This window comes from Calypte anna, chromosome 11, assembly GCF_003957555.1.
Source record: "Calypte anna isolate BGI_N300 chromosome 11, bCalAnn1_v1.p, whole genome shotgun sequence".
NCBI lineage: Eukaryota > Metazoa > Chordata > Aves > Apodiformes > Trochilidae > Calypte > Calypte anna.
In genome coordinates this window covers 8,949,302-8,974,141 of record NC_044257.1, presented here as the reverse complement: position 1 = coordinate 8,974,141, position 24,840 = coordinate 8,949,302, and the positions used below count along the sequence as shown (strand labels likewise).

The 24,840-nt window shown below is 39.6% G+C and overlaps 1 protein-coding gene across 1 annotated transcript in view; it reads right to left on the bottom strand.

The window, feature by feature from the left end:
- Window positions 1–4,160: 4,160 nt before the first annotated feature.
- ZNF536 (zinc finger protein 536) overlaps window positions 4,161–24,840 on the bottom strand; it is a 179,480-nt gene continuing 158,800 nt past the window's right edge. Inside the window, exon 4 of the mRNA XM_008491665.2 lies at window positions 4,161–4,396. Coding sequence (XP_008489887.1) covers window positions 4,161–4,396 — 236 coding nt within the window. The remainder of the gene's footprint in view (window positions 4,397–24,840) is intronic.

Below are 24,840 nucleotides of genomic sequence, written 5' to 3'. Positions count from 1 at the left end.
CCACAGAGGTCCAATGACACCGTCATTGATCCTTCAACAGGCTTTCACATTTGCATTTATTGTCTATTGAGACCACAAAGCTGGAAAGCCTTTGGGAGATCCCCCCATTCACCCCCAGCACTCATTTTTCCCCAGCTCCAGGGCACAGCAGTTACCTGAAAGGATCCCATAGCAAGGCAGAGTTCAGCTCTGAGCCTGGAGCTCATCCATCCATTTTTACATCCTACAGTTTTATGCCTAAGAGCGAGCGGTTCCTCCCAAGAGAGGGTGTGACAGCCTAAACTTTGCAAAACATAAAAGTTGTTAATTAACTTCTTAGAACTCAATTAAAATTAGATGCATTACAGATTTTATTCTGTGCAGATGAGAAGACCTGTGGCATTAGCCTATACCCCAATGAGTCTGGCAGCAGCTCCTTGACCCCTCCTGCCTCCCGCACCTTGCCAGTCCATGTGTAACATCAACTCCTTGCTGCAACTCTCAGACATGAAATAACTTAATTTCCACGATGCTAAGCTTCAATTCTTAATGCTTATAGACATCTTTTATACCTTTTCCTACCATAGAATACATCTTGAATTTGTCAGTGTGGGTACAACTGGCTTCATCTAATGTTAAAATTTTCCTTTTCTAAATGTGTTTTCCTCCTCAGCTTTTCTTGTGCAAGGCCACATTTCTTTCTCCCCTCCATACTTGCTAGAGTTTCCCAGATTTGGTGCATCTTATTTTGATGTTAATAATCTTTAGCTTTTCCATGAAGTGAAAAATACTTTAATTTAGTGGTTTTCAAATATGCAAAGAAAACCTTACTTAGGAAGAATAAAGATTCATCCAGGAGAATGGGAGCACTTACCCTTGCATATTCTTTGAATGTGGGCAGCTTTCTGAACATGCACCATAACAATGAACCCCACCATTTTCTAAAGCCAAATATATGATCTATACAAACAATTTTTTTAATGTGAAAACATGACTTTATACATCATAGTGTATGATACACACTTCAAACACTTTCAAAGCAAAGCTTGATAGACCCCAAGACTTTTTCTATAGTACAGAATTAGTAGTATATAAAACAATTATTACTACATGCTAAAACAGATTTCCACAGTCTTTTAATTAAGCACAATATATATAATATATATATGTATATACTGTATATAGATTTGTTCAGATTAATAAGTGAACTGAGCACACACACCCAGCATAATACACTCCAGTAACTGCCTAACAACTGTGAATTTACTGACAGTAATTTTTTTTTAAATCTGACAAAGCTGCAGAAAATTATGTTTTAACTATTCCTAATAAACATAAGCAAGTAGGAAAACTTTTTTTTCAGAGGTAGAGGTTTTATTGCGTAAAACACTGGATAAAACTGTACTGCTTCAAAGACATTTTTATTCTAACAGCAGAAAGAAAACAGTCATTGCTGAAAAAACAACTTTTAATACTTCTATACCAGAATAAAGTTCTGTCAACTGATGTATTATAATAATAAATAATGACCAAGAATAAACTTTAAATACAAAGTTTTCTAATTGTTACAAGCATAGCAACAAAATCCTCTACTCTATTGATCTCAGATTTCCTCCAAGATAGAAATTTTTCTTTGTGTAGGAATGTAGACAGTATTATGACCAGTATCACAGACTACAGAAGTTACAGAGAAAAAACTTGACATGTTTAGATATGAGAAGCATGATGATATTCAGAGACTGACAATGCATCACTGCTGCTGTCACTTGTTTGTATTACAAGTTACAAATGTTCTGGAAAAAAGGGCTATGTCAGAGGGGAGGAGAGGGACAGTAGCACCCGACCAAATGGAATCAACACACACATCACAAGGAGCGGGAGATGTTTCCAGTGTCACAAACAGAATTATTGCCTGTCGTATCTGAAAATGCTCAGAAGACACAAAAGAATACTGAAAGAGCTCAAAAAGTGCAAGAAATGGAATGTGGGGGGGGGGGGGGTTTGGGTTTTTTGTTTTTTTTTTTTTTCTTTTTTTTTTTTTTTTTTTTTTTTTTTGCTAAGATACTGAAGGCGGCGCAAACACACAAAAGCAAGCGACTGACACAGTCACCAAACACAGTAGTGCAGTTAAAATCCTAAAGCTTACTACAGTCAGAAAGTTTCAATAACATTTCAATCCTTTGTCTAGGATCATAGAAACAGTTGCATTAAGTTTATCAACTCGATTTAAGTAAGGCAGTGAGAACTATACTAGAAAAACAAGAAAAGCAGCTTGCTCTGTGCCAGATGGGTCCAAGTTACACAGTGACCTCATTTAAACTGAAACTTCAGTTGGATGACATCCTTTCCGACAGCATATGCAAACCGTATTCCTTATTAGCCTGAGATTTTTTTTTCCAGTCTCAGGGTAGCGCTAAGAATTTTATTTACATTGATTGCAGTTTAGTATTTTTTGTAAACTGCTTTAGGCAGAGCTGAAGTTTTAAGGCCCTGGGGTTTTACTCTGTGCTCCCAGCCTGCAAAGAAATATTGACTTTTTTTTATTTTTATTTTTATTTTTTTTAAGTCTGGATGATGTTGTTTTAGAAGAAGTTAATACTTCTCTACCATCGCAATAAACAGCACCAATTTTGCTTCTATCAAAGGAAGTACATTAGAAGGCTAAAATTTTATGCCATTCAGAGAATTTCAGAATAAACCTTTAGTTATTTTTCTTATTTTTTTTTTTAAGTATGTGGTTCATTATAATATCTCAGAAGCTTCCTATGTGGCAAAGATTTTATTAAATTTGGAGCATCTAATCAGTAAAAAAGCTAAAATCTGCAAAAATATAGAACGCATTTGCTTTACAAAACCAAAGAAATATCAGCTAAAACACTTTTTTTTTCATTAGAGACAAAGAGCAGTAAGTTTGGATTCATATTTTAGGTCAAGCTACTTTATAAGAGCTTGCTCCAGAAGAAACTTCTGCACTATGTCTGTAACACTTACAAAAAACTAACACATGAAAATTAACCATGACTAGGGAATCCTTCATTTAAGTTTGTTGTCTGTGTTGTGTTATTTTTTTTAAGGGAAAAAAAAAAAAAAAAAAAAAAAAATTTAAAAGAGGTTTGAAAGAAAGCAAGAAAAAAGAAGAAAAAAATTACCAACCTTCTATATTCTGTTTCTCACCAGAACCTTCTATAGATAAGGCTGACTAGTTTTACTAAACAATATTTCTATATATTGTACTTCTACATTTATAGCAACTTCTTCATCAACAAGGAAAATAACCCAAAACAACAGAATAAAAGCTTTTTCCTCAGTACTGCAAGATGACTACAAAAAATGGAATTACATTTCAAATCTGCCATCACACATGGGGCTGCAGATCTTTTCTAACCACTGATTCATTTGGTTGTACATTTTTAAAAAAATACAGAAAATGTAATATCACAATACTTTTCAATATAGGTCAGAACTGACCCCAGCTTATGGGCCGTCTAAGGTTTCTCCTACACTGCAGTTGCAACACCACTTGAATTGATTTTCTCTGCAATGACAGCTCCAGTCAGACTGGCACCATGGCAGTCTACCAACACATCTCATTACTATGCTAGGCAAATGACAGCAGCTGGTGTCATATTATAAAGGTGTTTTCAACAATGAAAACACAGCCCCTCAATCTTCAAGGCAACACTAAATCGTTTAGACAGTATCGTTTTTCTGTTAAGAGCATTATTTTTGGACAAAGACAACTTTAAAGTTTGAATTTGCCCTGCTTTTTAAATAACTAATGACCTCCTAACATTTTTGAATCACTTTATTATCCCACCTACATTGTTTGGAAGTACTTGTTGCCAGGTAACAGTTTAGCAGCCATTTTCAAGGGCTGAAAATGTATTTTGAGTGTGTAATATATATATATTTAAACACACACACGTGTATGGAATGTGTGTCTAGTGTGTATGTGTGTGTGTTTAGATATATATCCAACGTGTGTACGTCTGAATATCTCTGTGTGTCAATATATATAAATATATCCACGCATGTGTGTACGTGTACATATACATACACTTGAATGTTTCCAGGATCCTGTAAACCTCCGGGAATTTGCACACCACTCCTTTGCTTGGAAAGCAAGTTAGCTGACCCTCACCCAAACACATCTCAGCCTGGTGTAAAAGGCTACAGCAGCGTCACTCCTGGGCCTTGCTGCCCTCCTCAGTTGGCTCTGCTGAGCACCCTGCTTTGACAGCTCCAGGTTCTTCCAAATTCCCAGAAGCTTCAGAGTCAACTCTGGAGCGCTTGAACCTGCGGTCAGGATACTGGCTGTTGTCAAAAGGCATGCGATGGACACAGAGAACATGAGTCTTCAGATTTCCCTTCTGAGAGGCACTGTAGGGGCAGTATCTGCACTGGAAAGGCCTGTGACCTGTGTGACAGACAAGAACCTGGTTAGTTTTTTATTTTATGTGCTGCACACCCCACACCCGCCCGTGGCACAATCTGACAGAATCAAAGATGGATGCAGGAGCTCCCCCCAGCAGAAATCCCTCTTGTTGGGTGGAGAGCATTGTCATATCCTTCAGCAAGAATAAGAAACCCATGCTTTTTACTTAGTTAAAGAAACTGCCTTTTAAAAATTCTCTGCTTTGGATTTTCTGGAGAAGTGAAGCTGTTTCATCATCTTCCACAGATCCCACTGTAAATCCATCAGCCTCTGATCCAAACTAAACTCCTGTAAATACAGTGCAACTGTGTAGGAGACTGCCTTCTTCTGCATTTGTTAATTATCTCTTTTATTGAAGTGCAATTCAAGGATGACAATGTGCAGACCCTAAGTCTAATAAACACTTTGTCTTTGGGTGGGTTTCTGAGTAAAGAATTGTATGTTTTATTTTAATCACACAGATTACTTTTTAATGGAAAGAAATAATGCACTGAGATAACCAGGGCCTCAAACCTGCAAACATTTACTCCAGTGAGATTACTCCTGTGAGTAAAGGTACGCAAGCACACGAGTGTTTGCTGGAGCAGGGCCTGAGGTTATCGCCAGCTTTAAAATTAAATGTCCAAGGCAGATTAGAAAAGGAATGTTAATGCACAAAATCTGATAGATGCACTTGGCGTGATGAATCAGCAAAGGACTGCAAAATGAAGACATGAATGAAAGATATCACTTTTTGTAAGGCTATCAATATACTCTCCCATATTTTTCAGATTATTGTGACTTTGAGTCTTCATGCTGTATCTGGTTTTGAAGGTTATGTTTCAGCAATCACATTTCAACCTATGCTGGGAAGTTGTTGATGTGTTTTACTGGAACTTTATGGGCTTTGTCTCTCAAATTAACTTAAACCAGGACCATCTGAGGTCAAATGTGCTTAGCTTTCTTTAATTTGCTCAAATAAATGAATAAATAAATGTGCCAGACCATCTACATAAAGCAAGGATAAGTGAAAAACAATACCCTTTCTCCACAGCTGAAGAGCACAGTTTCCTTTGCTGTCATGGTACTACCTAGCAGGCATAAACCAGACACTGGTGTAGCAGAGGAGGAGGGCTATGCCTCCTGCTATTTGGAAGAGGCTGGCACCTTTTCACCTTGGGTTTAAGTAGAAATTTAACAGATAAGCAAATACACCCTTGTTGTGCACTGGTTTGATGTCACCCATACTGGAGTGTGAATGCTGCTGTAATCCTCCCAGCAGAGACAGGACCCTGGATAACTGCTGAGTTTAACTTCACTCCATGGCTGGCACACCAGCACGAGCATCTCTAGCATAGTAAACTGACCTGCATGTGCAATAGTGCTCTGGGTGCTCAAGCCATTTTTACTGTAGCATAAAACTACTGCTTGAAGACTGAGCCCTCCAAAACACACTGCTTGCTTCCCAGAGGAGAGAAGTATTAAGTCCAATCCAGTTACCTAAGCCCATGCCCCAGGACTACAGGTCTTTTTCTTTCCTCAAGGAGAAAAGATCCCCTCCACCTTCTGCTTTTACAAACTGATAACTCCCAGAAGTGTGACCACTTCCCTAAGACCTCCAACATCCATGTTAATGCATAATATTTGAGATGGAATGTGGGTCGATCTTCTGGTTCTCTCCTGGGATAAAGAAAGACATTTTCCTCAACAACTTCATAAGGAAAAAGAAATTAGATCTGTAAGCTGCTAATCATTACAAAGTCAAATTTCAGTGGAAAATTTCATAGCAACAGGAATGGAAGAAACCTACATAGATAATGTCACAGAAATTGGATTGGGCTTTTATGGAAAAATTTCAGCTGGAAGATATGAGGAAATAGTCAACAAGGAGATTGAAGGTGTCCCCAGTGCCTCTTAGATTCAGTCCTAAAATCAATACAGAAGCACAAATATGCTTGAAATTTTTTGAATATAATAGTTTTGAAAACTGGAATCACTCTCAAAACTAACTGGGTAGGGTATATAAAGGGAAGGAGACTTGCTCCATTGAAGAACTGAACTGATTTTTCCCTTTTGCCAAAAGATAAAAGACTGCCACTGTCACACCCACTGAGATGTGAGACTACACCAAGAAGCTCCCTTTCAGTATTTCCACTGTTTCATTCGATCACTGGTTCCCTGGCTAAGAGCAGAACACACCCTGCTAAGTTATAACAAACGGTGCAACATCCTTTTAGCCTTATTTACTATGCTATAGAAAAAGCAAAATGATATCCTCTTTGTTGGGTCTTTCTTGTATGCTGCAGTGGCCAGCAGCTGGCTGTAGCACAGATGACATCCCTGATAACTCCTCATGGAGCAGCTTGCAAGGAGCCCAGACAGGAGTGATGGGACTCCAGGAGTGAGCAAACACAACGTGCCCATCAGTCACTGTCTGAACTCCTCAAGCATTGTACAGCACAGAAATAACACTGGGCAGTCTTAGCAAGAACTAGTACCACTAGCCAACAGTGCAAGATATTACCAAGCAGCTCGTAATGTTTTGTCATTAAATGGCCATCCTAATGCTTTCCTGCAAAGAACAAATTCTAAACAAGGAATCCACAAAGCATGGATGGAGCCAGCCACCTCATATGCACCAGACTAAAAGCAAACTCTTTCTGCCCATCACCAAACCAAGTTCAAACCCATGCAATTCCATACAGAGAATGTCATTTATTAATTCAATGCACTTTAATAAACCAGACAATATAAAGTGCACCTACAAGGATTCAGTTCTGCATTGCCTCCCCCACGACTTACTTTTTCAGGCCATCAAAATTTCACATCACTGCCTTGTGAAAAGTAAGTACACAATAAGTTAATTTGTATTGTCACTATGCAGTACAACTGTGGTAAAGAGCACATTCATTTTTAATCTGGTATGAATAATATATAAATATGTATACAGAGTGAGGGTCATAGGGAAGCAAGCAGTACATTGTTTACAGCAGAAGTAGTACAAAAACTAGAGATTATTCTCATTTGCAAAGATAACAATATCTGCAATTTGCTTGTAACTAAGGGGTGAAGAAAAATGCCCATTTCTCTCAGATACCCTATCCATTAATTTTAGCTCAAAAACTTGTTGTGGGCAGCAGGCTCTTAAAATAACCCTTCCCAGATAAGTTGGCAATAAATTTATAACGCTTTACCTAGCAGCAGAGCAGTTGGTAGGTTCTTTCTTAGCAAGCTATAGTTCATATACATCTCACCTACTATATATCTTCCATTAAAATCATATGGAAGCCCTTTAAAAAAAAATCTTCCTGATAGTTCATGAGATAGTGTGTAATGCATTGCATTTGTAGTAAGGAGAATTAAACTAAAGGTGGGCCAACAAGGCAGGGCAAATGATGGTGCATCTTTCTCTGTTCAAAATGTGAGGATAGAGGACAAAATATTGTTTGCAGCTGAAATAATCCCACTGCAGAGCAATGCTCTATGAAGTCTGTCACTGAATGTGTGAAGAGACTTTATAATGCTCTGGATGGAAGCTGACAGTCTAAATAATAAATATATTATTTAGAAAATAATAATTAAAAATAGCTAAAATGACAAGAGTGGTAGATGAACTCCCAAGAACATTTTTAAATGTGCAAGTTTTCTCAGCAAGGTTAACCACCTTTGACACCCACTGAATCCTGTCCTCAGAAAGGGATCCAGACCTTCCAGGGTCAGGCCCAGCAAGGGAGCAGCAGCAGTGACCTAGGATCATCATTGTCCCTGGTTTTGACTGCAGTCTGGAAAGCCCAAGGAGTGTGGATGGAAAATACTTTCTAGTCAGGATGAAGAACTTTTCTGTGGGACTAATATTCAGAAAAAGAATCTCTCAATGTCTGAAAGTAGTCCAGCTTTTTAAAAATATATGCTGCTTCATTAATTTAGGCTTTGGAAAAAAAAAAAAAAGTTTCTTTTCTTTCAAGTTTGTGATCTGACATGTTGCTTTGTGACACATCATGTCAGCCTGCATCAGTCACATTGTGTTATGTTTCATAACATGGCATGACTGATGCAGCCCAACATGGTGCATCAGCCAGAGTAAGAAAATGCAGGTTTTGAGAAAGACATGGATCTCACAGTCTGGATTTTAGGACCATTTAAAGGAAAGTATACTTAAAGCAGGGGCCTTGGATTTAAACAAACCCCTTGCCTGTGTATTGTTCATAATTCATGTACTTGCCAAAACAATTCTCCTTTGTTTTATCTTTAAAACTCAAAATGTATTATTGGAACATATAAAAAGTCAATGTCAATGAACTGACATTGGGCTACTTACTGTAATCCAAACATTGCTAATAGTTACTAATTTATTAACTTTGATATGGATCCATTATTTAAGATTAGCACAAAGCAATACACAAACAAGGGAGAGAGGAAGAGAGAGAGAGAGAGAGAATGATGAATACTAAAGTCTTTTTCATTAAAAAAATCATTTACATGGTCAAGCCGCATTAATTCTCCACTTCTAAAAATATTTGATCAGGATCCAAATTCTATAAAAATTTCCACAAAGAAACATCTTATTTCTGTGGTATTACAGGCACATATGTAGGGGTTTGCACTAAAACATAAAAATGGGCATTGGACTAGTCACATGAATAAGATCAGGAATTTATTCCAGATTGTTAAAAGTGTACTAATCACAGCAAAATCATGGCTTTCTCCCAAAGCAGCAAGAAAACAGTAATTTGAAAGAAAAATGCCAATAATACATCACGCAGAAGCCGTCTGTTGTCCCCACTACACCACTTTTTATATTGCATATGTGTACATATATACACACAGATACATGCATACAGACACACAATTTAATGCATAAATTTAGGGAAAAGGCAGAAGAGCAATAAATGATGAAGAGAAAACAAATGCTGTGTGCAATGTACTATAAATTATAATTAAGTCCTGAATAAAATGTGTTTCTTCGATATGACATTTGTCCCCTTAAAATGCAGAAATGGGCATGATTATCTGACAGAATATTTTTCCTTAAATGGCCAATGGCTACAGCAGTTACTGCAATGCAATACAGCAAATTCATTTCAGATTTCTTTGCTTGATTTAAGAATATCCTTTTGGTGAAATTAAAAAATAACAGCGATTACCTCTTTAAGACGAGTAAATTACTCCCTCACCAAGAAACATTTGAAAAGCCTCAAAGGCTTAAATTTCTTGGAGGCAAATCTCTTTAGTTGAGATTTTGGATGCTGAAGATCTGGACTTGACCTCCTGGGCTGCTGTAGCAATCCCAAATGGCCAGGACCACCTCTGGCTATGACCTGGCACTCCTGCAGGACCAGCTGCAGTGGCTGAGGATGGATGGGCACTGCCTCCTGCACCGGGATGCTCAGTCCCACAACACTGCTGCTGGAACGGTCCATGTACCACACATCTGCTGCACTGCAAAGTCAGCAAGCTACATTCAAACCTTCAGTGAGCCCCCACCTCCCTGGGAAGAGCTGCTCTAAATCTTTTCTTCCTGCCCAAGCTTCTATTTGAGGTACACTCATCTTTAAACAGATGAAGTGTGTGTTGCCTCAGAAGTCAGAGCAGGCAGTGGTGGCTCTCTGCTTTCCATGTAGGAAGAAAGACTTGGTGAGTGTCTCCAGTTCTCTGGCCATGACTACTGGGCTTGAACTCACTGCTTTCTCCTAACACAGACCTCTGGGTCCCAGGCATCTCAGTGAATGCTGCCATTTTAAAATAATACTATAATAGAGTAGTAACAAGCATTTGCAAATGGAGAACTATTTTCATTTAAATCTTGGCTAGTGTGATTTCCTTTTTTTAATGTATAAATTTTCATAAATACATTTACTATCCACAGCAAACGTCCCAAGCATTCTGTGCATTACCCAGGAGATCAGAATGGCTCTAAAGCAGCCATTCTGATCTGGAGCATAACAGTGGATGGGGGAAATGCTGAATAAATATATTTGTCCAATAGACAATAATGGCTCTGATTGAGCCATTCCACTTTATTGGTCTCAAAATATGCATTTTATGAAACTCCCAAAATACCAGACAGATTAAAGTACATCCAATCAGGTTCATGTATGTAATAAAAGTTTTTATAAAACAATTGAAAAGTATATGTTTGTTTACACACAGGTCCAGGACCAACCAAGATGGTCTTCTGGGAAAATTACAATTTTCTGTGAAGTTTATATGTTTATTGGATTACAAAAAAGGAAATTAAAATTTTAAAACTCTCTATTTCATGTTGACCAGGAAAAGCCATAAAAATGAAAAGCCTTGCATGAAGTTTTTTTAATTATTTACTGTAGAAGTATATACCAAAAAAGCATAACTAGCTTCATTTTAGGAAGACTCAGGAATGTCTTCACCCATTAAAGCTCTGCACACCAAAGCTTCACCCACCAAAGTTATGGATACCAAAAACTATGGCAGCCCTCTGACTACCCTACATTCAACTGTAGTCCTTGATTACCAGTCTCAATCCTGAAAATAGTCCTAAGACTAATCAAAGGAATGGTTCATGATAAGAGGCACCTGACTACGTACATAAATCTCCTCTGGCTGATACAGAGCAGACTCTAATACTAATATAGAGCAGACACATCTCAGGCCCAAACACATCCCATCTGTAACAGCCTTCTTCTCCCAGTGGGTACAGGGAAGATCTTCATTAGGGGAGGACAAGGTTGGGTAAAGACCCAGCTCATGGCAAAACATGGCCACCAGCTTGATCCTAAATAAATGCATTACGGATATTTGGAAAAATTGCCCTAAAGCTAGAAAGATTTATCCACCTGTAAAGTCAAATTGTGGCAGATTAGTGATCCAGAAGGAGTTCCTTGTAGGGATTATTGCAGTGTAGGGCGCTGTCCTGAGGCAGCAACCATCCCACAACCACTGTGTGGCACTGGGGTTCTGGTGTTTTACCAAGATGGACACTCAGTCTACAGGCACCTGCAATAACTTCATAGCAAATGACTGAACCATCACTGGCTGCAGAAGCTCTGGAGAATGAAAAGACCTACTCTGTAATTAATTTGCTTTGATTTTTACTTGGATCAAATTAAATCCTCAAATACCTGCATGGCTTTTCTGAAATGTAATCAAAGGTGGAGTCTGCTCTTGATTTAGTACATTATACAGTGCTAGGTGTTTCTGAATAGGTATTTCAGCTTCCTGATGAATATACTAAAGAGTTTAATGATGACAGGGAAAAGCAAAAGTTGATGCTACACTTTGTCTTTAACACATATTATTAAAAGATTAAGTTGATTTCACACATTCCCCCTAAAATAAAAACTGCACTTAAAGTAACAGTTCCAATTCCTCTCTCAAAAGGTTATAGTTACTAATTATCACAGACTAAATTTTCCTTTAAAATCAAAAGAAGAAACAAACCAAACCAACCCTGCTATGCAGAGCAGCCAAAGGTAGATCAGTGTGATGCAGAGGCTGGCAGCCACATGGGCACTTGTGATAAAGAGAAAAAAGTAGAAAATTCTACCCCTGTCCTTCATGCATATGCTTTTAACTTACTAAACAGATCAGTCACAAAATTATGCCAGACTTCACTAATTTAACTCTTTTTACCTTCATTATGTAAAGTGTGAAAATTACAATTATTTGGAGGTAGACTGAGGAACCTGTTAGCCCTCTGCAGTGCACTAAACACAGACAAATTACCAAACAGCAAGCGGGGGCACTGATGGTAAAATGGAGACTTGCAGTTCCTGGGAAAATAAACATTTGGCATTTCTCTCAGAGCTGATAAAGGAAGAGGATTACTCAGGTCCATACACGTAGCACAAAAATTTGTTTCTTTCTAGAGAAGAGTAAGCTTTTTACACAGGAACTTTTGATTTTGAAGAGGAAGGGATTTTTTCTTGGGGAAAAAAAAAAAAGACTGAGCATCAGCAGAATAGCTGAAAAGATCCTTCTAAATAAATATTAAACATTAAGCGAACCTTGTAAAACAAAAAATGTTCTGGAAAATAGCTGAGGAACTTTCTTTCTAAGGACCTGCCTATTTCAGCCTTCTGCTGGAGAGTGTGTCTGCCCGGTGCAGTGCAGCATCCCACACACCACAGCATCCCAGTTTGGGTTTGGACATGACAACATGAGTTACGAGCCTGGTGCCTCAGTGGGCTCCAAATGAGGTTAGTGGGAATGCTGTCATTGATTGAGCTTGAAATGTCAGACTATCGTTGTCCCATGCTTTGGAAAATTTAATTATATTTAATTTTTCATATTTATTTACTTTGGTTTATACACATAAGTAGAGGACAGAGTTCTTATCAAGGACACTAGGTTCCTGTTATAAAAAGCAGGCCATTTCTGACTAAGTTTATAATGCCAATAGTTACGGCAATTTATAAATTCCTCAATCAGAATACCCTTTATGATCCTAAACTCACAACAGTTAGACCAAAGATAAAAGCATTTCTGCCCAGCCATGCCCCCTGTTCTGTACTAATTCTTGCTCTCCCCAAGCCCAGAGGCACAGCTTGCATGCCCCACATCTTTGCCTGGCAGGGAGAGGCACCTGAGCCCCTTAAGTAGCCCTCTGACAGCTTTCTCTCTCATCTTTTGCAGATCCAAGCAGACTGCACCTGAGGAAACCTGTTTGGAAGGTAAATGGCAGGCTTTTCTTTCAGACTTACCAACCCCCAGTTCTTCTGATTATCAAAATTACATACTCCCAGTCCCACCTTTGCCTTTACTTACATACTTCAATTAAAGAAATCTGTTGACTTCTTTACTTGTTTTAATCACATCAATAACATTACATTCCCATTCTAACCCCCCCGAGCAAAATATCTGTTTTCCTACCAGGTCATTTACAAGTTTTCTGTCTAATGTTCTGTCATATTTTTAATTATCTCAGTAAATATTTATTATTTAAGGGAGTATTTAGGACTTCTGGAATGCAGCTCTATTTGAATTTAACGTACTTATGATTTCCCAGAATAAATTCTGTACCAGTAGCACTGATATTTTAGTAAAGAAATTGTGCAATTCAGAAGTTCTGATAGGAAAGGCCTTGTCAGTGGTGGTATTTTGCTATCAAATGTCCTTAATTCTGCCTAGCAATTCATAAATACAATATCACTTTCTCTTTCACTCGGGGCAACTGTCTTGAGCTTATTTATTTTATTTGACAGAATGGAGTTTCAAAAATCCCATAATCAGCTTCCTAAATTTTTCCTGCCCCCATTTCAATGTCGTATCCCCAGCTGGTGTTGAACAGGACATCCAGGCAGCCTGCACATCCTGGCCCCAAAAGCACAGTAAGGGAAGGGTCAGTCCCATGGCCCACAGATCACCTCAGTTTCAAGTGATGGAATTACCCATGTGCCATAACGTTTGCTGAAGTGGGACCTTAAACTAGAATAATTGTTTTCTGAATCTGTGATGTCACTTATGCTGAGCACATTGTCCTTTGATTTTAGCTGTTGCTGTTACGTAATGGGGTAATTTAGTCAGTATTTTGTCACATTATAACTCATCACATACCTCATGGTTATCTCTATACAGCAGCATGTTAGTAAAGAGAATGAAGAAAACCAAAACACTTTAAGTAAATAAATATCCAGCTCACTAATAACTGATATTTCAAATTATCCACGAGTAGCTCACAACCCCTCTGATCATTTCACTAAACCAGTACTATTATCTGTTTATGGGATTTGGTGTTTCAGAACAATTCACTCATTATTGTTGATGCCTCAGTGTTCTGTGCCACCGCTGCACCAAACGACCACGGGTGCAACCCCAGAGGGGACCCACAGCAGCCCACCTCTCACCAGCACATCTCCTAAGTAGGTGTACATACAGCTAATGGCTCTGTTAAAAACAAAACACAACAAAAACCAACCAAAACAAACAAAAAAAAACCCCAAGCCCACAACCAAAAAAACCCAAAACCCCCCAAAACCAAAAAAACCCACAAACAAAAAAACCCCCATATATTTGTATCATATCCCATTCAACAAACCAGGACCTCAAAGACTAAAAATTAAACCCACACATTATCATCTCCCATTCAATAAGCCAGGACCTCAAAGACTAAAAATTAAAAGGCTGCAAAGAATAAATTGAGCATTAACTTTGCAGGACTTCTCCCCCTGGAAAGTATTGGTCATGTTGTTGCAGAGAAAGTGTTCCTTTTTAAGTCACAAAGGAAATGCTTTCTCCCCTTCTCTTTTTCTTTCTATAAAAGGCTCTCTAAAATGAAAGGTGTCAGACTTTGCTTTTTCTTCTTGGCATGATCCAGAATGTATGGCTGAGGAATGACAGATGTCTGCAACCAGCTGCAATGAAGCATGCTAAAGTTTCAGTCTAATCCACTTATTTCACTGCAGTCACGTAAACCAAAACAAATGGGCAGTGCCTTACATTATAAAAACACAGCAGCATTACTTTGTTGCATAATGTAGCTGATACGCCATCTTTTTATCATTTTTCCTACTGCAGAAAGAATTCACCTCTTTATTAAAAACAGCCCCTGAAAGTTCTCCCGTTCTGCTCGCCTCTATTTTTTTCTTTTAGTGTCACAGCAGTCTTGCTATGCCCCATGCATTACTCAATACGCTGCTATTATAAAAGCCCCGTAATATTTTTCTAGGGAAGATTGCTTTTGTTTTTAGAAGCACGATTGGATTCAAAAGCCACAGGGCCTGATTCTCTTCAGGCATCCTGGTTTCAGCCCCTGTCTGAAAAGAGCTGCACCACTCAGAAGGAGGTCAGGATTGGACCCACCATCACACTGGTACATGCTTTGCCTGTGTAACCAGGGCACCAAGCACTTACTCTCAAATGGGTAAAATTCCTTCCATTTCTGCTTTTTACTGATCAAACGGTAAATGTCAGCAGAGATGCAAATAAAGCCTTAATCTACCCAACTAACCTCATTCAAAAAAAACCCAAAACCTTTTTAACGAGGAGGAAGAGCCTTGCTAGTATGTTTACCGGGGCTCCTGAGAGCCCCCCCACTCTGTTATGCCAGAGGGAGTACAGCCTAAGTGAACATGGCATTGCTTCCTGGGAAGGGAGACCCTGCCTCACTCCACCATGTAGTGCAGCAACCTTTTGAACCCTCCCTCCTTTAATCCTTGTAAGGAAAGGGAAAGGATGAGGAGTCATGTGGCTGCCTCCCCACCAGCAGTTGCAACAGCTGGGAAGCACTCTTTCAGTGCAATTCATAAAAAAAGATGTGTTGGATTTTGCCTATGGCAGAATGGCGTACGATTTCTGGCCCTTCAGGCTAAAACAATAAATGCAAAGAGGAAAATTTGAGATTTCCCCCCTTAAACTTCCCACAACAATCTCAGCAAAACCACATGACTTGTCTTGTACAATCTCCCTGGTGTTTTCAGTGCTACTTTGGCAGGAAATCAGAATTACTGTTATATAAATTCCATCTGATGCCAGAGCTACCATCTGTGAGTAAAACTGCTTCACCTACGTCTGCCGGCAAAGCCACTCTCCCAGAGACAAGGGAGAAGGGGAAAAAAATTTGATTAATTTGCAGAATGCTTGTGATTTGCTCATATATTATTATAACTGCTCATCAGCACATGACAAATTCCCAGCACTCCGCACAGGAACCCGTTCAGTTTCAGCAGTTTTTTGCGTCGGCACCTGACAGACTGCAGAGCCACTAATGACTTTCAGATGCTTACAAACAGTAATTCTATCTTCAGAATAAAAAGAAAAATCCGTAGGAAGAAAAGAGTGGAGTTAGTCTATTCCATTTCCTTCCTGTATATCAACATGATTTAACTCTTCGGGGCAGCAGCAGTTCCAGGATCACAACACGGCTGCTCCTTGCCTGTAAAAGACAAAGACTGCCGATCTCAGGGGGAAAGGTGGAAGCAAAAGCTGATCTCCCAAGGCTTTTCACTGCACCAGCTCCACAGAGAGCCAGATACAAAGCAGGTAGCCTAGGAAAAGGCACACCTACCCTGCAGTACTGAAATAAAATACACGCTCTCTCTGGCGCTCCCAAATTCTGTATCTATTTTCCTATTTTAATACTTCTGATAACCTTTTGCATTTTCAGGGAACACATCTGCTTCCTAACTGCAGCTGAAATGTTTGTTCCCCCTTTAAAACTATGATTATGCTTTCTGAAGCACTGTCTGTGTGCTTGATTGCCTGTTTTAGATTAGAGATTTTAGCAAGGAAACAAAGACTTCAGAGTGCACATCAGTCCTGCATATGAGAAACCACAGAAGGAATAAGCAATAAAATGTGATGCACCATCTGTCCACAAACAATAACCTGGATGTTCTGAAGGCTTACAAATTATTTAGCACACAACCTCACCAAATTATAGGACCCTTAAATAGAGCAATAGACTGGGAATGAGAACCTATTTGATGTCCTTTTGTATTTTTTAATTTTTTTCCAGCTCATCTTTCAATGGATTGCTAACAGTTGAGGTATTTCTCAATGACTATTGGAGCAAGTTGATTTTTATTAAGGAGTTCTCTGTAGAATATTTTGCCACAAATGTGAACAGTTAGGTATATGCTGCCTCTCTGGCCCTAGCCTGTTGCAAACAGATTGTTAATCAAAAGACAGTCTAAAAGAATAGTCAGTTGGGAAATTGAGTCCTAAGGGCACGATGCTGCCCTTGGTACTCATGTGCATCTCCCATTGGCTTCCACGGGAGATCCCAGGAACACTCAGTGAAGAATTAGACTTTATTAAGTACTAGAAGGCTCCTGACTGGACTTTTGTAGAACAAATCTCTTAACAAAGAATGTTGGGGTTTTTTAATTTCCAAATTGTATCCTGCTCCAATTAAAAAAAGACATTTTTCATAGCTGTCAAGCTAAGATCTTTCATGCAAAAGGCATTAGCAACTGAGCACAGTTCAGATACTCTAAACTGGAGTATGTCAAAGCTACTGGATCCCTAGACGAACCTGCCATTCCTCAGAAACATGCACATGTAACAAAACCAAGACATACATTTGGGGTAGAGGATTTTGATTCACCGTATTTAACTGCATGTTTTAAAAAAACAGCCAAACATAAAAATTGCTTCTTTTTTTATTGTGCAGCAAATTGCAGAATTTCCAGCTCTACTGGTTCATCAAACCTCCTCTCTACATTATAAATTCCAGAGTTTTTAGTGAGCACTAGCCTTTGTTTTCTCCAGTTGAAACATCTAAACCCACTAAAAGGTACTCACTTCTTTTTAAAAAGGAATGTGCTACCATTCATTAACAACCTGCCCTAAATATTTCTTTTGCTTTGATTTCCACAGATTTTTTTTCTGCAGGCTTTCTTAATGTTTCCCAAACTGGCTCTCAGACAACAAACAACCAGACCCACCTAACCAAGGTCTTCTTAGTGTGCCCTTTACTCTTTCATCTAGATGGCAGATCAAAATTCAAATAAAAATAGATGCTAGAAGACAGAGGATTTTTTTTTATCATATTGTCTTTGACAAACAGGGGCCTAGAGGGAGGTAACTGTATAATTAACTTTAGATATGCCTAATGTAACTCCATTATCATTGATGAGTCTTATGGAGAGACACTGAGAGGGAAATGTGCCTTCTCGAGTTTCAATATGGAGCCAGCACTGTTAAAGAATATTTCAGTATTTAGGCCCTGATTCAGCAAACTGCTGAAGGTTATACATACTATAAAGCCTGTAAGTCATCCTGCAGATTTCTGGGGAAACACACATGTGCTTATACAATACATGAGTGTAAGTTGTCTCCGAGCTGAGGCCTTGTAGCCTAATCGTTACTTACAAAGATTCGTAAGAGAGACATGAAAATTTGCCTGGGGCTAAAAGCTGGCACATTACATTGTTTCATTTTGAATCCCTGCTCCTTTTGTATTTATTTTTGCATTTATTTTTAGGTGGTATTCACTCCCAGTGTAAAGAGACCTAGGGACAGGAGGATGCTGAGTGGGTGAGAGGCCACCAGCCCATCCCCTGCAGGCTGGAGACCCCCGGTCAGCAAGACACCACTGGCTGCTAATTGGGAGGGTGGTAATTTTTGCATAACCAGAGGTCCCTGGGAGCTGGCTGGATGCTATATGGGTTGCATGCAGCACCCTCTGGGTGTTGTCTATTGGTGTGTGTGCAATACATACAGCAGCCAGCTGAGGGGTGGCTTTAGCTCTTACCTGTGTCCCTAAACCCCAGAGCTGCCACCTGGCAAAAGGCACAGGACGAACATGCAGCAAATCCATTAGATGTTAAAGGAAATAAAGCCAAAACCCCTCTTCCAATTACTTCTGTGGCAGGCAGCACTCACAGAGGATCAGGTGCTACTGAGTATTTTATTTTGAATGGAATTATGGAAGTCCAAGATACCGGAGTTACCGTGGGCAGTGTGACACAAAGGGTCTATTTAGAGTTTCTGTCTGGAAAATTTTTTTTATGATTTGGAGTAAAAGTGATTGATACCTATCTTAAATAAATCAAGCCAAATACAGCATATGAGGTAGTAAAGAGGCAAAGGATCCTGACATCAGTATTTGGCACACAGAAGCCTTGCTCCAAGCCCTGCTGACTAAGCCAGAGCCACTTGATCTCACATAAGCTTCATTGACTCCCATCGTCTTCCAGAGAGAAGGTTTACTTAGATGAAATCAATGGTAGGCTCCTGGCTTTCAAGCAAACCGATACCCACTTGGGTGTCCCTGTGTATAAACCAAAATAATTTTGCAAACAAACTGATGTATACAGTGGTTAGAGTGGGCCAAAATATTTGCCTTCTGGAGAAGCCATGCAGTTCCTCTGATTTCAACAAATAATCTGACCCAGGTAACTTTTCTCTATCTACCATTACACTAATCAGAACAGAGAGGTCTATAAATGTATTTAAAGAGATGACTAAAAAAAATTAATCTGTAGTTTAACTTAAAGGTCAACTCAATACATATTGAGAAGTCAACTGAAATTCTTCCATTAACTATAATCACTCCTTCTAGGGTGGTAAATACAGCATGGAAATACCCATCAGGAGCCAAATTCTGATCTCAGACAAATGCAAGACTGGAGCTACAGGCAGAGGCAGGAGACCAGGGCTGACCTTGTATGCAGAGCCCTTCCAGTATGAGCCTCTGGCTACCAAGAGCCAGACCACTGGAAAAGCTCCTTTAAGTTCCACAGGATGTGATTAATATTGTGATATATATATAGATATATAGATATATTTAAAATAAATAAATTCTGGCTTTCTCTTTGGACTTTTCCCAGCTTTCTAGATTCCTGGTTTCAAGCATTTTCCATTACTCTAAGGGCTAAAGAGTTACTTTTTTTTATAAAAAGAGATATTTTTCTGTAATCATGTGGCTACTACAGCAAGAGCCTTTCAGAAACAGGAAACTTCCCTGCTGTCACAGGAACATAAGCAAAAGCAAGGGCAGCCCTCAGACCCTGAGCCCCTACTCCTGCTTCCCAGCTCTGTTGCAGACATTTGTCCTGAGCTGTTATTCTACACACAATCATTCAAGCCCCAAACTGCTTCCCTGTTCTTTAATAGAAAGAAGTAAATGGAATAAAGCTTAAGTAGCATTTTATACACTGATAAACTTATTCTTTAAATTTTAATATATGGAAGGTGTATTATAGGCAGTATCTTTTGAAATAATGTTAAAGGTTTGAGTGCTGGGCCAGGGGCAAAGAAGAGGGTAAGGCACAAAGGTCAGTTTTAAATCCTGAAGGTAGCATAAAAGATTTAGATAAAAATGTTTGCGTATATTTTTGTATAGCACGTGTCCTGACAGTGTCACCATCAGCATGGGCTCTAGAATTCATAATCCACTGTGCTATTTTTTAAAATAGTTTGATTTGTTTATTAACTGTGCTTTCCTATTTCCATGAGATATAGACATCGACAGTGAATAGACCTTTTCTAATTGAACTGATAGCTTGAAAGTGAACATGTCCTTGAATTTACACTGAAAGATAGACAGTGATTATTTATAATAAGGAATTTAGTCAACTGCCTTTCCATTTGTACAGCAAGGACTTTATCAACAGACCATGTTTAGGTAAATAGTGCCAAATAAGATAAATTCTGTATTAAAGGACGAATGTCTCGCAGTGTCAGATGTACAAGGAAGAGACATTTGGTTGATGATATGTCCTGTAAGTATAAAACAGAGTATTAAGATAACACATCATGCTAGCATTAATATATCAAAGTTCTGGACTGACCTGTTTCATCCAAAGTGAAAGCCAGGATACTCTTAATTCCTATCTAAGATTAATTTAATTCAGAAGGCATTCAGCCTTATGTCCTGTTTTGCAGCTTTATAGGAATTGCTGGATTTGCACAATAGCATGGCTCTACGTATGTTTATAAATGGTCTGTATTTGTCTAGCTAGAGTTGAAGCTGTTCTTTAAAAACACACAAGCACAGGCAAACAACTCTGGCTCTGCGAGCTTGCTTTGCCCACAATATTAGAGCTTAGCTATCTCCTTGCTGAAGGGCCTATTTGTCTGCTTTAAGTGAAATCACTCAATTCTCAAAAGTCAGTGGAGGACTTTGGAAGGGGGAGGGCTGGGAGAGGCCACTCCAAATAAGTTCCATTAATCAAAAGACACAGTCTAATGTAACTAATATTTTACAATTAGAGAAGACAAGATGGAACTAAAAGCCATCTATCTCTCTTACACCACATGATCATCGATTCATAATCAGAAGACTGAGAGTCGCACAAAGATGCATTTACAGGGGCTGGGGGAGGGGGCTTGGTCGGAGCCGGAGATAATGAACACGATGAGAAGGAGCGGCGCTGAAGGCTGGGGAAAGATGACAGAGTGGTTCAATGGTGACGGATGACACGAAGATGAGTACTGATACCTGACAGGCAGCGAATGATGACTGCAGTCCTTTCCCACCATTATGATCCTCAATTATCTTGGTAAGGACTAAGAGGAAAAAAAAAAAAAAAAGCAAGGAAAAAAAAAAAAAAGCCGAAGTGGCTCAGCCCATCCGTTTATTTATAAGCTGGGATAATGCTAGAGTGTGCCAGGCTGCTGGGAAAGGCCACCTCTTCACAATTTGATCAGCACTTTATAGGAGCTGTAGTTTTCATTGTCAGCGCTCATGGGCACAAGGGGAAATGGGTAAAATACAGTACTTGTCCATCTGTTTTGTAATAAAATTCCTAAATCTTCAGAGGGAGTTATTTTTTTTGTTTCACTGCCACCTTCAGGAAAAGAACCAAAACCCTAGGCTAACAAAAAAAAAAAAAAAAAAAAAGAGAGAGAAAAGAGAAGACTCACTTTGTATTTGTACGTAGAAGTAGCAGGCTGCAGCCTACGCTCCCAAAATTACATGCACAGATTTATTCAGATGTGTAATACACGGTGGGGAATGAGCCAGCGTGAGCAAGAGCCAGAGCTGCAAGGAGTGCAGGAGCAAAGTAAAGGGGAACTTTTAAAGATTCTTCATTGATTTAGGGAATTATTAATAAAAAGGGAAGAAAGTTGGCTCGAGACTGCTTTGTAGTTGCAGAAGGTGCCACAGGCTAGCATTTCTATACCAAAGAATATGCTGTTCTGCTACTTTATTTATTTTTAAAGACATAGATCTCCTAGCTATGTTGGAGTCATTGCTTTTGAGAAGAAGAAAAACAAATTAAGATTAATGTTCAACACAGCTCCAGATAGCAGTAAATATTTGATCAGAACAATGCACATTTAAATGTTGACATATTAAAAATCATATTTTTGGAGAAATATTTCTTCTTCACTCTTTAACCGTAACTTTCCTTTCCCATCCTGTTCTCCCCTTGTTCTCTTGAAGAAACAAAGTCATGCAATGGAGCACCACATTTTCCACCCATGGAGAAAAAAAATTAATGAAATCAGGGCAAAGCCAGTTCTGCTTTCTTTTTTTCCTATTTTTTTAATGATAATGATCACATGTACTATACAGGTCACATGTGCTCTACAATTTTGCCTGCCTTTTTCCTATTGCAGAGTTATCCAGGCTGCTGGGTTTAGCAGCTTGTGGGGCAGACCCTGAGATCTGGCTGCTTGGTGCAGCTGCATGACAGCTCAGTCTGCGCTGGCACAACGGGCTGCACCCCAGTCCCACCTGTCCCAGGGAACAGACACACAGCAAAGGTGCCCTGCTGCATGTTTTGGGGTGATAATTGTTGAGTCCACCACAGGAATGGGTTTACAGGTCTGCCTGCAGCACAATCTGATCACCTGGCACATGAACAGAACAGCAAAGAGCCAGCTATAGCATCAGTTTCCACACATGCAAGTGAGCACGAAGACCCAGGTAAGACACCTACAACCAGCTAGCCTGACCAGCTCAGATACCAATGTACCAGGCTTCATCTGACTCCATGTAAAGACTTTCCATGTGCTTTTCTGAGCACAGGTGTACCAGCAAAAAGAAAATGTATGCACATCAGAAAGGAGCTCTCTCATGTGGCTGAAGCAAAAATTACCTCCCAGGCACTGTAGCTTCTGTTGGCCAAGTGGCCCATAGTAATAAGCATCAAGATCACGAATGTTAAGCAGGTGCCTCTCACTGTCAGAGATGTTTAGGGAAGAGAAGGTCCAGATTTTAGCAACATATATTAAACAAACAAACAAGCATATATTTCCCCATAGATGGGGAAAAAAACAATAGCAAGAATTACTCTAAGGGTACTTGCAAATGCTCACATCAGTAATGGTTACCTTAAAGCCCTGAGCATGCACTGCACTGCTTGGATGTAACTGGCACCAGGGGTGAGAATGGTTCCAAGTAGAAACCTCAATGCCAAGGGAAGCAGGAATGCATCAGGACATATGTCCACAGGGCTACCTGAGGCACCGTTTGGTTGACAAGCAGCATGTCCCTAAATGAAAATCTACTACGTAATGTGTGGTACCTTTTATGAAGCTGATTTTTAATTTTGATGGCTTGCACCCTTACTTCTGCACAAAGAATGAAGACAGTAGACTGGCACGGAAAGGAATGCACAGAATGAACCACACTTGTACAAGAAATGCAATGCTCATCTCACAGGTACCGTATGCTCAATGAGAAGCATTGGTGGTACAAGACTATAAATATTCCAAAAAGCATTTCCCAAATTTCCATTTAGTAATCCTAATTATGAACAGATTTCCTTAATCTGCCCACTTCATACATCTGAGATTTAAGACAAGTTGAATCCATGATCATCACCCTAATTAGCCCAAACAATAGCTCAAGATGTGAGAAGCATGGTTCAAAAGTAGGGGTCTTAATAGCAATTGAACAAATATTTTATAGCTATAATTAGTTTTTATAAAGAGCATATCCTCAACAGTGATGGTAACTGACATATAAAATCCATTTTGTCAGTGATTTTTTGCAAGAGGATGTGCTTCACTTGTGCACAAGTTGGACTCATCTCCCTGTAACGTTTCTGCAGCATTTGTGGCAAAACAATGCTGCTGCCATCAGTGCATTCACAACTGTGTAAAACTGGACTATTGTAGTGAGAAACTGAGCTAACTTAACCTGTACATGCAAATTATGGAAGCTCACACATGAATGTCTAATTTAGCATATGGATGCAATAGTTTAATTTGCACATAATACCGTACTCTTTGGGTAAATGAGGTAGGCAGTTACAAAATTTTTTCCCTGTTCTCTACACATGCAAATTCTCTGGAAAAAAAGTTTCTCATGATTTACACTGAATCCAAAGAAATGGCTACATCTCACATCTGCCAACATCAATAACCTCCGTGTGCTTATGAACCAGAAGGCAAACTTACAAAAAGGGGAAAAGAAAAAAAAAAAAAAAACCAAAAAACAAACCAAAAAGCTTTCCGTTCAGATTAGGATGGGGTTTTTTCGCTTGGATACAACTCCAGCGAGCAGGAGCTTTAGGATTTTCCGCAGCCCTGAGATCCCCGGTACCAACCTCCCAGCTGCGCGGGGCGGTCTGCAGCGACACCGCCAGGCGGCGACATAGCAGCGCAGCGCGGCCCCCATCCGCACCGCACCTCACCGCACCGCGCTCCCCTCGCGATTTTTAACTGAAAGCGGGTAGATTTAGTTTAGCTGCTTGAAATCCCGCACTGGGAGGGTGGTGGGACGTTGGGAGGTGTTAAGGTCTGGATCTTGGTAGGTTAAATCGGCTTTTTTTTCCCCAAGTTGTACCTGTCTGAGGCTCGTCTGTTACTGTAACTGGGGAATGAAAACCTCCCTATCCCTGTCCCAGTTCATGAGACTTCGGGTGGATTTTTTCCTCGCTGTCCCAGGTAAGGGTGATACCAGCTGGGCCTAAACCATGAAACCAAGGCACGCTTTCTATCCTGTGAGCATTTTCCTAGCTCTTCTCAGAACCCTCTCAAACTCGTGTATTTCCGGACTAGAGCTGGAAGTGGTGATCCCAGCGGTGGCAGCTGCACAGCCAGAACCACCTCCATCAGTCTCTGGTGGGACC